The sequence below is a fragment of the Pituophis catenifer genome, unplaced genomic scaffold, assembly GCF_029215685.1.
Source record: "Pituophis catenifer annectens isolate HBS135680 unplaced genomic scaffold, rPitCat1.0.hap2 SCAF_1, whole genome shotgun sequence".
NCBI lineage: Eukaryota > Metazoa > Chordata > Lepidosauria > Squamata > Colubridae > Pituophis > Pituophis catenifer.
The window spans coordinates 281,194,812-281,211,135 of NW_027256881.1; the positions used below are offsets into that span (position 1 = coordinate 281,194,812).

Sequence of the window (16,324 nt, forward strand, 5' to 3'; positions counted from 1 at the left end):
TTTTTCAGGAGGCAACTGGACTTTCTTGTTTTTTCTTTGAAGACATTTTGCTTCTCATCCAAGAAGCTTCTTCAGCTCTCACTGGATGATAGGGAATGGAAGGATTTATATTCTATTTATTTTATACTCCAGTAGTTGTTGCCAACTATAGGTGGCACTGTTCATCTCTGCTTCAAGGCCATTGAACTAGTGCTGTCAAAAGACATTTCCGTGGTCGTGTGGCCAGCATGACATCGCCGAGAGCTGTTACCTCCCCACCAAAGTAGTACCTGTTTATCTATGGTACTTGCATTTCTATGCTTTTGAACTGCTAGATGGGCAGGATCTAGGCGAAGATGGGCACTCACCCCATTGTGTGATGCTGGGGACTCAAATCCGAGCTGTCAGCTTTCTAGCTGACAAGCCAAATGTCTTAACCACTGAGCCATCACGCCGCTCCATAAATGATTGAAGGCAAAATAAGATGCAAAGGACTGCAGACATTTCTGCAAATAAATTTGGATATCATTAGCTATTGCTAAACAGAGGCTACTTGTCTTTTGAATGTAATACCCACACAATATTTTTTTCCTATTCAATTTTTCCTATTCAATTACATTTTCCCTTCATTTAATTTACATTCTACTTTTTTTTTCTTACCTTCTTAGCTCAGTTCCCCTTTCTTCTTGCCTCACATTATTCCTATATTTATCCTCCTTTGTGTTTGTGGTTTCTGCTGGAAGAAGGGAAGCGTGTGTGAATATTGTGCATTTCTGGATGAGCATGGTTTGTGTGTGAGGGATAATGATTTATAGATGCAGATGAGAGATCAGTTAATTCTATAAATGGGGAAGCTTACCTGACAATTTTTTTAAAAAAATTTATTAAATATAAAAACACACAAAATACACATACACATACACATACAAGTACTAATAGAACAATACACAACATTAATGACATTAATGACATCTAAACGTAATACCTGACAGACAATTTTAATGAACAATTTTAATTAGTTCTTAATTGTTTGTGACTTGAGAGCCAGTTTGGTCTAGTGACTAAACACCACCAGGAGATTGAGGGTTCTAATCCTGCCTTAGGCCTCAAAAGCCACCTGAGTGACATTGGGCCAGTCATTCTCTCTTAACCAAGTACATCAAGCTTGCATGATAAGCCAATACCTGTCACAACCAATGGATCAATACTCAGTTGATCCAAACAAAAAGCACTTTCCTGAACTTGCGGAAAAATGCTAAGAAAAAAATTGCTGTTGTTCAGTCCTTTATTTGGAATATGACTTCTAGAAAATGCATACCCACACATACATATATGTATAAGTATTACACATGTACACATTTATAGGGATGGAAAAAAACCTCCAGGATCAATGTCAATCAGAGTTTGCCATCCTGGGTTGGCAAACTCTTGGCAAAATGGGTATTGTACAGGATTTTTATATGTGTTTTCTATCATCAACATTATTATCTTTATTTATTAAATATGAAACTCAGTCAACTGAACATTCAAAAATGCATCACAAATACCATTGACTGGTGCTAATGGTTGATACAGGTTGCTGCCAGCATCCTAGGTATCAACCAAGTACCTTCTTAAGATGTATGATGTTCCAAGTAGCCCAGTTTTTTGCAGATCTGCTGGTGTTATTGCAGGAAACTGCAATTTGCTGATGTATGTTATAAAATTCTTGGACATGGTACCAAGTGCCCCAATGACAATGGGTATCACTGTTACATGTTTCATCCATAGCCGTGTAATTTCAGTGGCCAGGTCACAATATTTCATGATTTTTTTCCAGCTCTTTTTCTTCGACTCTGGCATCTCCTGATACCATGATTTCAATAAATTGTACATTTCAGTTTTTGACAACTGTGATATCTGGCATGTTGTGTTCCAAGTGACGATCTGTCTGTATTCGAAAGTCCCACAAGATCTTCACCTTCTCATTTTCTATAACATTTTCCACTTTATGTTCCCATGACTTTTTGGATACATCATCATCATCATCATCATCATCATCATCATTATTATTAATTTCCTTCATTTTATGGCCACTCTTTTATTAGAGAATATATTGTTCAACTTCCTTTTGAATTAATGTGATTGTTAGCCATTTAAGGATGTGCAACCTCTCCCTACTGGGGATTACTCTTATATAGCAACTTATTTTCAACTTTTTATTACAGTCAGTTTATGGAGTTATAGAAGATAGTCAGTCTCAAAGCCCTGCACATATACCTTCCCAACCAATTCGCAAGACAACAAAAGATGATGTCCGAAAGCAAGTAAGTGAAATGGCTTTGAAACTGTTTCTTTTGCCTCTGTGAGATGGATTGGTTTTTTAAGAAATATTTCTGTAGATGTGGGACATAATCTTCAGTAAATAAAATGTTAGAAATTTGTTCCTTTCAATAATTACAGTTATGGGGGGCGGGGGGATGTTCAACTAGTAAATCAGCTGAACTCTATTCTTCATCCTTCTTGCCAACCTTCCTTTTGGTTCTGCATGGTTTATATGAGAATAACAAAGTTGGAAGGGCCTTGGAGGTCTTGGATATCTGCAACATAGAGAAGAGAAGAACAAATTTACTTAAAATTGATGGGGAAAATACCGTCCAGTTATAGAGCAGAATACATGGATGCATTGGATTAGAGTTCATATCTTTCAATGTATTATGATGTGCATCATGTAAACTATCAAATAAAATCACTGGCATAACTGCACGTCTATACAGCTGCATTTAATTGTTTCTTCAAGAGCTATTTTCATTTCTTTTCTTCAGATATCATTTCTGAATGTTCAAATAGAGAGGCATTGTTTAAAAATGTCTAAAGTAGCAGAAAGGTAAGCACTCCAATTCATGTTATTATCACTGTTGTTGCTCTTTTCCCCCTCCAAAATTTGCAAAAGCATGTTTTCAGACCTCAGAAATTAGTTGCCGATGCAGGCATGCTTTCTCTCACTAATATGTGCTGACTTAATAGATGATTTCAACAGTTCGATCCTGATTTGCAAACATGTTTTAGAGAGTTTGGTCAAACCAGAACTTTCTACAGTACTTCATGTCCAGTATATTTTATTACAGGAGGTGTCTATATTGTTGTTTCAAAACAACCATATAAATCAGGGCAGCTGAGTTATTACGTTCTCAAACAGTTTCCCTTATTGCCTTCTTGAGATATAAGATTAATGAAAAGCTTCTACAAATAACAAAAATGCAATTTAGAATGACAGTCTAAGGCTGTTTTCATACTTCACATGCACGACCCACACAACTCAACAGACTTTTCCATCATCTTGAAATAATCAGCCCATTACAACTAAGCTCTGATGAGAGAGAAAAACATAAGATAAAATGAAAACCAGAAGTGCTTGAGACAAAATAAAGTTAGATGGAACACCAAACTATTGTTTACTGTCATGTGCATAAGCGTCAGACTGGTTAAACTGGTTACCCCCTCCCTTTTCCACACTTTCTCTTATGGATACAAGAAGTATCCACTTGGAGCTCTGGTTCTCCTAAGCAATGCTTTTTAAAAACATGACCTCAGCCATAAACCTGGCATATTTGTCTTTGTTTATTTGTCCACCACATAATCTCATCCTAGCTACACTATTTATGTATGTACTGCATCCCTTGAATTGTAAGGTAGAGATGTATAAGTATAGATAGCTTGAACTGGAACAACCTCTAGTGACTGGTATGGAAAATGGCATGTTAAACTGCTCTGAATTCATTTTGTTAAGCTGTAAATATAGTTAACCTACATTTCAGCATGTCAATATTGATATAACGTGGGCATGGTTTCCTGTGGTGTACTTTATTAATTCTGATAAACCGAGGATCAACATAAACTAATTATTTCTATGAACCAGCAATTGGAGCTCTGCAAAAATGAGCTAGGGATCTCAAGAATGCAAGTTGCTGTATTTATTTATTCACTTACAACTATTGGATATGCACAATTAAGAAAACAAATGCAATTGCTGGCCTTTTGCCATAGTAAGAATCCATTCATTCAAACAGTAAATGTGAAAATGTGACAGAAAAACAAAGGAAATCATACACAAGCAAAAGCAAGTGACACCACACCACAACCAAATGAATTAAGAAAACTGGCAAGAAGGTAACTTTAATGTGGCGAAGTTAAATCAACACAATCAATGTTTAAATGGACTTTAAAGAGTCTTCAAACATCTGGTGGATTCAAAATGTTCTCACCTGACACTGGAAAAAAACACAAATCATTGAAACAAGCCACTTGCATTTAAATACCAATTGCATTGTTCTTGCAATTATTTTTGCATTAGAAAGCATTCCATTCACAGTGGCATTGTTCCTGCAATTCCTATAGTCTTTGCAACATCCCTTTTTCTTTCCCATTTTTTCCCCATTGCTTCATTTGCCGCATGCTATATATTCCAAAGTGAAAGCTTTTCCCTCTTCTGACTCCTAATCTGTAGTGGTCCTGAAATGCAGTTAATGAAATGAGATCAGACAGTAAGGGCCAAAACACCCTGAGGCTCAATTGCTAGAACTTCTGTTAGTTGTGAAACATTGTGTTTCTGATGCCTGGTGATATACAGTAACATCATCCTTTCCATGACAGATTCAAGAGAAAACAGCTTCTCACTAGCAGCCATGTTTTTTATTATTATTATTTACAAATGTAGAGATACAATGCATTTAAGGCATTTAAAAACTTTCCCAGTATGCTTGTTTTTCTTTTTTATGTTACAGTTTAATTGCTTATTCAGAGCAGTACATGGATTATGATCCCTTTATAACTCCTGCGGAACCCTCCAATCCCTGGATAAATGATGACGCTGTGTTTTGGGACTTAGAAACAAGGTAAAAAAAAAAACCAACCACTTTTTAAAGGGTACTTCATTCTGTTCTGTATTAAGAAGCAAAGACTACCAGATGTGTGTGACAAAAACTCAGTTGCGTACTAGATGGCTTCAAGAAGTTGAAATAGAACTTTATTGCTTCCAGAAGGAATATTTGGTGAACCTACACCAGATCTCTTATGACATAACAATGGCAATATTAGAAAAGTTGGCATGACCAAACCAAATGCCATTTAACCCCATCCTTGCTAGAACTCTCTCTCTCTCTCTTTATGTGTGACCATTTTATCATGCTCTTTTAACATTTGCTGTCATTTTATTCCGAACTTTTCATGTCTTCATGGTAAGGCATGATGATATTCATTTGCACAAAATGCTTCTTCTTCTTCTTCTTCTTCTTCTTCTTCTTCTTCTTCTTCTTCTTCTTCTTCTTCTTCTTCTTCTTCTTCTTCTTCTTCTTCTTCTTCTCCTTCTCCTTCTCCTTCTCCTTCTCCTCCTCCTCCTCCTCCTCCTCCTCCTCCTCCTTCTCCTTCTCCTTCTTCTTCTTCTTCTTTTTGTTTTTGAAGAAAATAAGCCCCACAACATTTATGTCATGTCTTATGAGCTGTGGTTATGAAGAAGTGCTTTAAAAACAAACTATAACCTTGGTTTATCATACATTAACTAATTAGCTAATCAACAGTGAAAAAAGCAAGGTTCTACATTTAGGGAAGAAAAACAAAATGCACATGTATATGTATATGTATATGTATATGTATATGTATATGTATATGTATATGTATATGTATATGTATATGTATATGTGGTACCTTGCTCAATAGTAGTAACTGTGAGAGGGATCTTGGAGTCCTAGCGGACAACCATTTAGATATGAGCCAGCAGTGTGCAGCAGCTGCCAAAAAAGCCAACACAGTTCTGGGCTGCATAAACAGAGGGATAGAATCAAGATCACATGAAGTGTTAATACCACTTTATAATGCCTTGGTAAGCCACACTTGGAATATTGCATTCAGTTTTGGTCGCCACGATGTAAAAAAGATGTTGAGACTCTAGAAAGAGTGCAGAGAAGAGCAACAAAGATGATTAGGGGACTGAAGGCTAAAACATATGAAGAACGGTTGCAGGAACTGGGTATGTCTAGTTTAATGAAGAGAAGGACTAGGGGAGACATGATAGCAGTGTTCCAATATCTCAGGGGTTGCCACAAAGAAGAGGGAGTCAAACTATTCTCCAAAGCACCTGAGGGTAGAACAAGAAGCAATGGGTGGAAACTAATCAAGGAGAGAAGCTATTTAGAACTAAGGAGAAATTTCCTGACAGTTAGAACAATTAGTAAGTGGAACAACTTGCTTCCAGAAGTTGTAAATGCTCCAACACTGGACATTTTTAAGATGTTGGATAATCATTTGTCTGAAGTGGTGTCCGCCCCAGAACTAAAGTTGTTCCCTACAAATTAGCCTATTTAAGGAGGAACACCGACTGAAGCAATTTGTAGGGAACAACTTTAGTTCACTCTACTTCGCGTCTGGATTCTCTGCAAATTGCTTCTGGGCTTTCTGCCAACTTTAGTAAGATTGTGATTACTTTATCTTTGGTTTCTTGTAGGCTGTTAAGAAAGTTTATTGTACAAACTTTATGTGTGCTGTGTTCTTTGGAGTCCATAGCTGGGGCAGAACAACTATACAGGTAGTCCTCAACATACAACAGTTCACGTGATCAAAATTCAGATGCTAGGCAACTGGTTCATATTTATGATATGTTGCTGTGTCCCAGGGTCATGCAATCATCTTTTGCCACCTTCTGACAAGCAAAGTCAATGGGGAAGCCAGATTCACTTAACAACTGGGTTACTAACTTAACAACTGCAATGATTCACTTAACAACGGTGACAAGAAAAGCCGTAAAATGGGGCAAAACTCACTTAACAAATGTCTCACTTAGCAACATAAATTTCAGGCTCAGTTGTGGTTGTAAGTTCAGGACTACCTGTATTTATAACAGTTAATATCAACCTTTTATTTGTAAGTACTCCCCAGTCAATGCTTCTCTCTTTTCGGGCGTTCTAAAAGGGAAACATATCATCAGTTTTCATACATACAGATTCCTTTCCTCTCATAAATCGAATAGGTGTATACAAGCATTTTCTCCAGTTTCATTAATTTAGTGCTGCAAGCAGTTTTCAGTTGAGCCACTTCAAATGAAGGTTTGAAGATTTGACAATAAAAATATGCTGATGGTCACAATAGTTTCATTTCTGTCCTTTTACTTAGCAAAGAGCCTTCCCAGCATCGGGTCAAGAGATGGGGCTTCTCTATAGATGAGGTGTTGAAAGATCCTGTGGGGCGTGACCAGTTTTTTCGATTTTTGGAATCAGAATTCAGTTCTGAAAACCTCAGGTAAGAAGCTGGAGATACTCTGGTGGTTGGGGGTTTCACCAGGGAAGTTTCACAAGCAGGAAGAAATACTACCTTGGTCTATAGATTATTTAATTAACTTAATTTATACCCCACCTTTATATCCAACTTTAGATCACTTGAATGAGTGTCATCAAGTCACATTTGACTTCAGATAACCCCATGGACGATTGCTTCCCATTTTGGTGTCCCTCCAGTAACACCCTACAGCACTTCAAAGGGCAGTTTGGAGATTCACAGGGTCCAAAATGGACTTTGCAACCATCCTTATTCAAGGATATTTTGGTGGGATTTGGATAGACAGAAAGAAAGAGCTTCCCAACCATGAAGAGATTTCTAATAGCTTTAAGGTGACTAATAGGCAATTTCTGAAAACGATGAGAGGGAGGGAGAGGAAGAATGCAGAGGTATTCCTGTGTCCTGCTGCTCCTGCTACCTCCGCAGACAATGCTAGCGGCCGCTGCTGCCCCCTTCTCCTCTCCCTCTCTGCTGCTGGGTGATTCTGTGTGAAGACTGGAATGGCAGCTTTAACAAAGGAATAAAAACTGATTTTGCTGCTTCCCCTTGGTTAACGCCCAGCGAGGGAGAAGTTGCTCTGCCACGAACGGGCAGAGACAGGCGGTGAGGGGTGTGCCCAAGCGATGCTCCTGCACCAATAAAACCTTCCCTTCCCTTGTGGAAAGATTGAACACACACACACACACACACACACACACACACACACACACACACACACACATTGGATCTTTCTTTCCTCCTGCCTCCCCCCCTTCCAGGAGACCCCTGGATTCCTTCCCCAACCCTGCCGATCCCATACAGGCACCACCCACGCGAGTGACGTAGAGTTGGCCACACCCACCCAGTCACATGACCACCTAGACATGCCCCTCCAGTCACATGACCACTTAGCCACACCCACCTAGCCATGCCCACAGAATGTCAGTTTTGGAAGACAATTTTCTTTTTTGCTTCTTAACTGCCACATATTTTAGCTGGGGAAGTTGGGAGGGTGTTGTTGTTGGAGTAATAGAAAGTTAGTCATAACAACATTCCGCATTCAAGGACTTTTGCCTGCGTCTGATGGAGACTGCCTGAAGATTGTATCCAGCTGAGTGTGAAGAGTTGATTGGACAATGTGGTGAGCTTGTGGGTGTGGGGCAGGGCTGTTAACTGTCAGCTGGGTGTGGAAAACCTGGAAGCTTTCAGATTCGGGTTTTCCCAGATGTGCCAACATGACATCTCTAATAAATTGGAACTTTGAGGAACTTCAGGCCTCAGAGCTTTATTTCGTTGGGGGTGTTCCTTGGAACCCTGACACAGAACCTGTTGTTAAATTATTTGAATCCCATCACTGCCATGATGGTGAGCAAGGTGGCTAATATCTTTGACTCCCAGCTCTCAGACTTATAGAAAAGTGCTATCCTGTGGTCTCCTCATGAAGAGCAGCTGTCCAGAGCACATGTGGTCAATCTCCCGACCTCTCCTTATCTGGAAAGGTTCCAAAGGATCAGTTTATTCACCAGTTTCTTGGTCTTTGCTATGCTCTTCTTTTGTAGAAGTATCTTCAGTTTGCCCCAGAAGTCCCCAGCCACTAAAAGATTTCTGTAGATATTCACAAAATGCAGTGTTTCATGTAAAAATCTGATTTTTCACAGTCTCAATCATTTCTCCATTATGTGTTAGCTTTCAGTGGTAAAAAGTACCTTTTCCTGATAAGCTGGGTACCACATTAAATTACTTGAATCCTCTCTGGGATGGCCATTGCCAGTGAAAGAGTTGGATGGTGCCAACATCTTCCAGGTATAAGGAAACATGGTCAAAAGAATTTAGAAGGCTTAACATCTGATAGTGCCTTTTTCAGCAAATAATTTGCAGAAGGAATGTTGATTCCTTGCCGTCAAAAAGAAAGCACAATTGACATCTGTAACAGACGCCTTAAAATTGGAATCCCATCAGAGGTTTTCTTGAAGCCTCATTGAAATGTATGCAACTTGTGCATGTAGATCTAATCTGCATTGTGACCATAGGAAGAAGCAGTAGAATTTTGTATACAGGTAGTCCTCAACTTACAACCATAATTGAGCCCAAAATTTATGTTGTTAAGTGAAAAATTTGTTAAGTGAGTTTTTCCTCATTTTACGACTTCAGTGAAGTTATTAAATTAATAACGTGGTTGTTAAGTGAATCTGGTTTCCCCATTGGCTTTGCTTGTCAGAAGGTCGAAGTTCTCAGAAGACGATTACATGACTCCTGAACACTGCAACTGTCATAAATGTGAGTCAGTTGCAAAGCATCCAAATGTAAATCACCATGGGGATGCTACAATGGTTGTAAATGTGAAAAATGCTCATAGGTCACTTTTTTCAGTGATGTTGTAACTTTGAGCGGTCAGTAAATGAACTTTTTAAGTCGAGGACTACCTGTACACATACATACACATACAGCTGTATGCACCCAACGTGTTAACCAAGTCAGTTACAAACCCAACAGCTGCATTTATACAACATGCTAAGCTTGCTTAACTTTAGCATTTGTTATATCTTTGGTAGCTTAGCGTGCTACAGTATATGAATGGAAGATATTCCATGAGTTTATAGTTTGGGGCGTAGACTAAAAAATGGGACATTTCAGTAACCATACTAATTTGTGCAAACACAGACTCTGAATCGGATTCTAATTCACAGACTCGACACAGGCCATTCCTCTATTGATTTCCTTGCAGGGCTTGCTTTATTATTGTCAGCATTAGGTGTTCTGTCCCAGCTCCGGATTTCTGAGGATATTGACACACACCAATGGTCCTTATCAAATTTATTAAGTAGCAAGAATAAACCAAAGTCCAGCAAAGGTTGGCAACCAGCCCAGAAAACAAAATACGATAAGACTTTTCCAAAAATGCTCTGATGATAATTACAAGTTGTTTCTAGCAAGAAACTTAGTAACCGCGTGTGACTTAAATAGGCTAAGGGAGTGGCCAATTATCCTCAAGCCTTACTTTCGAGGAGACCTCCTCCTCCTGAGTAGCCACTCCTGCCTTTTGGCAGCCCTGCGTGCTCGAGCATTGAGAAGAGGCTCCTCCACTTCGCTCTCTCTACTTGAAGGAGCCTCTGGAGGTTCTGAAGGCCCTAGCTGAGTCTCTGCCTCTGGCACCACATCCTCTTCAGCCTCCTCGCTGTCCGACGCGAGCGCCGGCTGCGCAGGCTGCTGGCGCGACACCACACCAGCCTCCTCATCGTCGGGATCAGCCACGATCCGCGCAGGCCACAACATTAGGCCATAAGAGACTGACAACTCAGCTTTCTTATTTAGCCAAGGCAGATGCTCTGAAGGTATCTCTGTACAAGCAGAATATAACCTGTGGATCTTCCAAACTTGTGTTAGGGATGCAGGAAGCTTAGTACAACTGACCATGAATCCATTTACCTCAAATTTGCCAGCACTGGCTGGCAGCAGCTCAGCAAGAGTCTTATCTGGAGATGTTGGTGATTGAACTGGGATTGTTTCCATGCAAAGGTCATGTTTGGTCACTGAGCCACAGCCTGGCAGGCCTTCTGTATATGGTACACAGGTAGTCCTTGACGTACAACCACAATTGAGCCCAAAGTTTCTGTTGCTAAGTGAGACATTTGCTAAGTGAGTTTTGCCCCATTTTAGGACCTTTCTTGCCACAGTTGTTAAGTGAATCACTGCAGTTAGGAATCACATTGTTGTTAAGTGAATCTGGCTCCCCCCCCGACTTGGCTTGTCAGAAGGTTTGCAAAAGGGAATCACATGACTCTGGGACATTGCAACTGTCATAAATATGAGTCAGTTGCCAAGGGTCTGAATTGTGTGACCAAGGGGATGTTGCAATGGTCTTAAGGGTGAAAAACGGTCATAAATCACTTTTTTCAGTCCCATTGTAATTTTGAATGGTCATTAAACAAACTATTGTAAGTCAAGGACTACATGTAATTTGGACAGCGCAAATGTCATTTCCTCAAGTTCTTTCTATAGCTCTCCCTCATCTTGCTATCTTATTTACCTTTAGTTTAATTTTGGCTTTTAGCAACAGCGATAAGATGAGTGCTTTTTAAAGGCCTCCTATCTATGTAGTGAGAGTGTGGGTACAATTTTCTAAATAAAGAAACTGAGGACTGAAGTAAGATTAGTTTTTCTCCCTTCAGTGCAGAATGGACCCAGTTTATACCTCCAACTTCTATATCCAATGTGCATCCACTAAAATAGTCTATTTTGAGAAAGACTCAAGGACACTTGGGGATCCCCCAAGACTTGGCCCCCACTGGTCTGCAAAATCAAAATTTTGGCTAAATTTTGGCTTTGTTGAAAAATAATACAATATTAAATCCCATCAAACACTCATGAGAAGTGATAGTGACAGTGACAGTGAATGTGCCAATTTTAATGCATTAATGCATTATGCATTAATGCATTAATCTATGCTACGGCTTGCCTTTAGAAGTTGTGAGTTCTCCATCACTGGAGGCTTTTAAAAAGAGACCGAACAGCCACTTTTTTTTTTTTTTTAATTTGATTTATATGCCGCCCTTCTCCGGAGACTCAGGGCGGCTTACAATGCGTTAAGCAATAGCCTTCATTCTTTTGTATATTTTATACAAAGTCAGCTTATTGCCCCCACAAACTGGGTCCTCATTTCACCTACCATAGAAAGGATGGAAGGCTGAGTCAACCTTGAGCCTTGGAGAGATTCGAACCAGCAGAAATTGCAGGCAGCTGTGTTAATAACAGGGTGCACTAAACCCCTGTACTATCAAGGCTCTTTGTCTGGAATGGTATAGGTCTCCTGCTTGAGCAGGGAGTTGGACTAGATGATGATGATGATGATGATGATTAGTTAATCTTTAGTGAGATTCACAGCCTTTGAGGCTGGTTAATAGCTCAGCAGCTCGAGTCCTAACCAAGGACCTAGGAACTGTTAAGGTATCGTCAGAGGATATAAGCTGTTCCAAGTAAGGTGGTTTTTTGTAGAGTCAAAATGTTTAAGTCTGGTAAATTTAGAATTTCTAAATAACGGGGTAGCCCTTTGGGTATTGCTCCGAGGGCTCCAATTTCAATCGGGACAACACACAATTTCTTTTTCCACAGTCGCTCAACTTCAATTTGCAAGTCCCGATACTTTGTGATTTTTTTCTTGCTGCTTATCTTCAATCCGTGCATCACCAGGTATTGCAATGTCAATGAACCATACTTTTTTCTTTTCAACTATTGTTATGTCAGGTGTGTTGTGGACCAAGTGCCTGTCAGTCTGAATCCTTATTATTGTTGTTGTTGTTGTTGTTATTTCTATGCCTCCCACTCTCCGAGGACTCTGGGCGGCTTACACCAAAGACAGTATACTAAATAGCATATTGCCCCCAACAATCTGGGTCCTCATTTTACCCACCTCGGAAGGATGGAAGGCTGAGTCAACCTTGAGCCGATGAGATTTGATCCGCTGATCTGCTGAACTAGCAGTCAGCTGAAGTAGCTGCAGTACTGCACCCTAACCACTGCACCACCTCGGCTCTTCTTAGATCTCCAAGATCCCTTCCAACTCTGTTATTCTGTTATCTTAAATATTGATAAATATAATCCCATACGAACAAAAGTTTTTTTGATGTCCTTCAAAAATTTTGAAAGTAGGGTTGCCAGGTCTGCTTCCAAAAAATAGCGGACAAGCCGGGGGGGGGGAGTGTTAAGTAGTAAAAAAATTTTAAAAATTACAATTAAATTATATATTTTCTTACAAACATTTTAACATGTATTAAAATAATCACTTCAAAACTTTACTTAAAATTCAAAACATCAAATACATTATAATAATATGCAAAATATTAAATTACATTTTAATTTCATCATAAAGCTTTTGAATAAAAAAAATGCCCACTATTTTGTGAAAAAAAAATAGTGAACATAATGTGAAAAAAGCGGACTGTCTGCTCAAATAATGGACACCTGGCAACATTATTTGAAAGTTGCAACAGATCTTAAAAGAGAAAAAAAACTTTTAAGAAAGACTGCACTAGAGCAAATAAACACAGAGATGAGACTACACAATATGTATTTTATGTATGATAAAGTTTAGTGTGGTGGTTAAAATGTTAAATGATGCTATGCTTCAATGGTTAGTTGCCTAGACATTGAATATAGCTCTTTTTAACATTTATATTTTATTATGTTTTATTAATATAAATGAACTGTTAGTTTATATTATTAGTTTATATATGATATGCCATACGCTAAATAAATAAATATCAGTTCAAGTGCCATTCTTTCTAAACTGGACTGATTCCATCCATCCAATCTGGTAAATTTCAACTATCGTGATCACAGGTAATTCTCAAAAATACCTTTCTTCTTGTGAAGCCTTTCTTCTGAGTTATTACCATTTCTTGAATTCACTCAGGCTAAGAGAAGATTTAGAGAACAGCTCCTGCACATTATCTCAATGAAAGATGTCTCAGCATGGTTTAATCATCCCAGGTGGAAACACGCTAATTATATCAATTCATTAATCTGCCCATCACAAAGTTCTTTTTTTAGGACTAGCTTCAGCACTTTAGTAGAACATAGAATCGTGATGGCGAACCTATGGCACACGTGCCCAAAGTGGCACACAAAGCCATGTCTCCTGGCATGCGTGGCCTTGCCTGTTTGTCTTCCAGGTTTCTGGCGCACATGTGCACGCTATGATCAGCTGTCCTTCGTGTGCGCGGCAGTGCCGAAAACTGATGTGCGCATGCGTGCTGGCCAGCTGAGTGTCAGGTGCACATGTGCACCAGAACTCGGAAGTTCGGCTTTTCCGGAGCATGATCTCTTCACACGGGTGTGGTCCAGTGACTCAGTTCTAATCCCTAGCACGCCTCCTAAGCTGCTGCAAACGTTTATCACGCCTTCGGAGGCGTGCGTCCAGGAATGATGTTTCATTATCACTTTGATTCGAATCAGCTGTCTCCTCTCCCTCCACCGGCACTTGAGACAATGCCCGAGGGGAGGGGCCTGGAGAGGGAGGCCTGGCTGACTCCTCTTCCTCATGCTCGGAGCTTTCTTCCTCCGATGGGACAGGCTCAGAGGGCGGGGCCACAACACTTGTCTTGCTTTGGAAAATAATTTGACTCCCTCATCTTTGTAGGAGCCCCTCCAATATTGAAACATTGCTATCATGTCTCTCCTAGTCCTTCTTTTCATTAAATTAGATATAGCCAATTCCTGTAACCATTCTTCGTATGTTTTAGCTTTCAGTGCCCTCATCATTCTTGTTGCTCTTCTCTGCGTTCTTTGCGATGGGAAGTCTTGGAGAGAAAAGGCATTAGAGATAGAAGGGAAAGGAGACAGATTGGCTATGGAGATTACATGTGAGGCAGATTACCAGTACCTTATCAATTAACAATTCTAATGTGTTAAGAAAAATCATTATGTTTTTTGAGACCTTCTAAGATGGCCTGCAAATCTTTTGGTGTGAGTCCAGCAACCTCTTGGTCAACAGTAATGTTATAATTCAGTTTTCCAAAATAGTCTTTTTCGGGTCTGTTATGCAGTATCCTGGAAGACTGTACTACTCTAATATAATTTTGTCTTTGTTTTGAGTCCTAAGGTCGAAATGGTCTCCTTTAATTATTTTGTACAACATTTGTCCTATTTGTTCTACATAGAATATTGAGAGACTTGAGGGGTCCTTGGTGCTCTCTGAGCTTGGTTGTTTTCTTGCAGATGTTTTGTTACCCAAAATAGGTAACATCATCAGTGCTAGTGCTAGAGAATGCTAGACAGACTTTGCTGACAGATAATGGTATATATCACTTTAGAGAAATATCACCTCTAATCTTGTGTATGAACTTGTTGGGGCCTGTGATAGTAGTGTTGGTGAGAATGGGAAAGATATCTGGGTTTGTTACAGGGACTGGTTCCCATTGTTCTGTTTTGTGTTTTTTGTCTTTTATTTTGCTACTGAGAATCTGCTTTAATTTGGGAGATTGTCTAAGCTGCAGGTGACTATCAGTATAATTCTGTTTGTTTGTTTGTTTTTCATTTCTGTAGTGTGTCTTTTAATAGGTCTCTCCTGGGAATTGGCCTGGCTCTGTTGATTTGTCTATTGATCTTGTTAGGTGGGTAGTTCTCTCCTCTGAATAGCTGGTTAATTCCATCAGTTGAGCATCTTTATCAGGTGGGTGAAAATAAATGCAGTTGTGGTGTCGAGCCTGGCTATAAATGATATATTTGGTAGCTTGCTCTGGTTGAAGCTGGAGGGAAAAGATATGCAGTGATCTGTAGGTTTCCATATAATGTGATATTTATGTAACTATTGTATAGTTTTATGGTGATATCAAGGAAATGGACATTCGGTAGATAGGCTAAAATTAATACTGGGTTTGATGTTGTTAATGATCACGTTTAATGAAAGATTCATTTCCATGGGTCCAGATGATTAGAAAAAATGTCATAAATGAATATTAAGTAAAAGAGGCCTACAGGTTAAGTGTTGGTTTAAGTCAGTCATGAATTTATTGGCATATGTTTGAAGATGAGACATTTTATGAATTGTCCTCAAAACAAGTTTAAATTAATTATTTAACTCCTCCCCACTCCTAAGGGGGAATCCACACGCCTTACCTTTTCCCAAAATGGAAGTTGTAAAAGAGTTGGAGAATTTTCAAGGAGCTCTTTAATTTTACTCTTTAACCCTTCTCTCTGCCCCCTTTCAAAAGGACAAGAATATTGGGCCTCCCAGTCCAGGAATGCTCTGGAGGAATCAAAGCATAGTCTCAGCCATAAACAATGCAGAGTTTGCTACCCCTGAACTGGTAAATCAAAGAATCTTGGCATCAGTCGGTACATCTCAGCAGCATTTGGAGAATTAAAAAATATACTTTACCGAGTGAAGGGCAGATGGGTGAACAGGAGCAGCATTAGTGAACAAAGTCCAAAGCTTACTTTAATAAGACAATGAAGCAGTAAGCGCAAGAGGGGAGCAATTATGGAAGCACAGTTTCAGAGCCTAAAGATGGCCTCATCAAAATTCTGCAGCCAGGAGGACCAAGTGAGCAGTCGGCTGCGGGTT

General features: G+C 39.5%; 1 protein-coding gene across 4 annotated transcripts in view; it reads left to right on the top strand.

The window, feature by feature from the left end:
* RGS6 (regulator of G protein signaling 6) overlaps nt 1-16,324 on the top strand; it is a 251,597-nt gene that overhangs the window by 191,441 nt on the left and 43,832 nt on the right. For all 4 annotated transcript variants that reach the window (XM_070939549.1, XM_070939559.1, XM_070939566.1 and 1 more), the window contains 4 exons: nt 2,187-2,285; nt 2,784-2,845; nt 4,743-4,853; nt 7,123-7,248. In XM_070939549.1, coding sequence (XP_070795650.1) covers nt 2,187-2,285; nt 2,784-2,845; nt 4,743-4,853; nt 7,123-7,248 — 398 coding nt within the window. The remainder of the gene's footprint in view (nt 1-2,186; nt 2,286-2,783; nt 2,846-4,742; nt 4,854-7,122; nt 7,249-16,324) is intronic.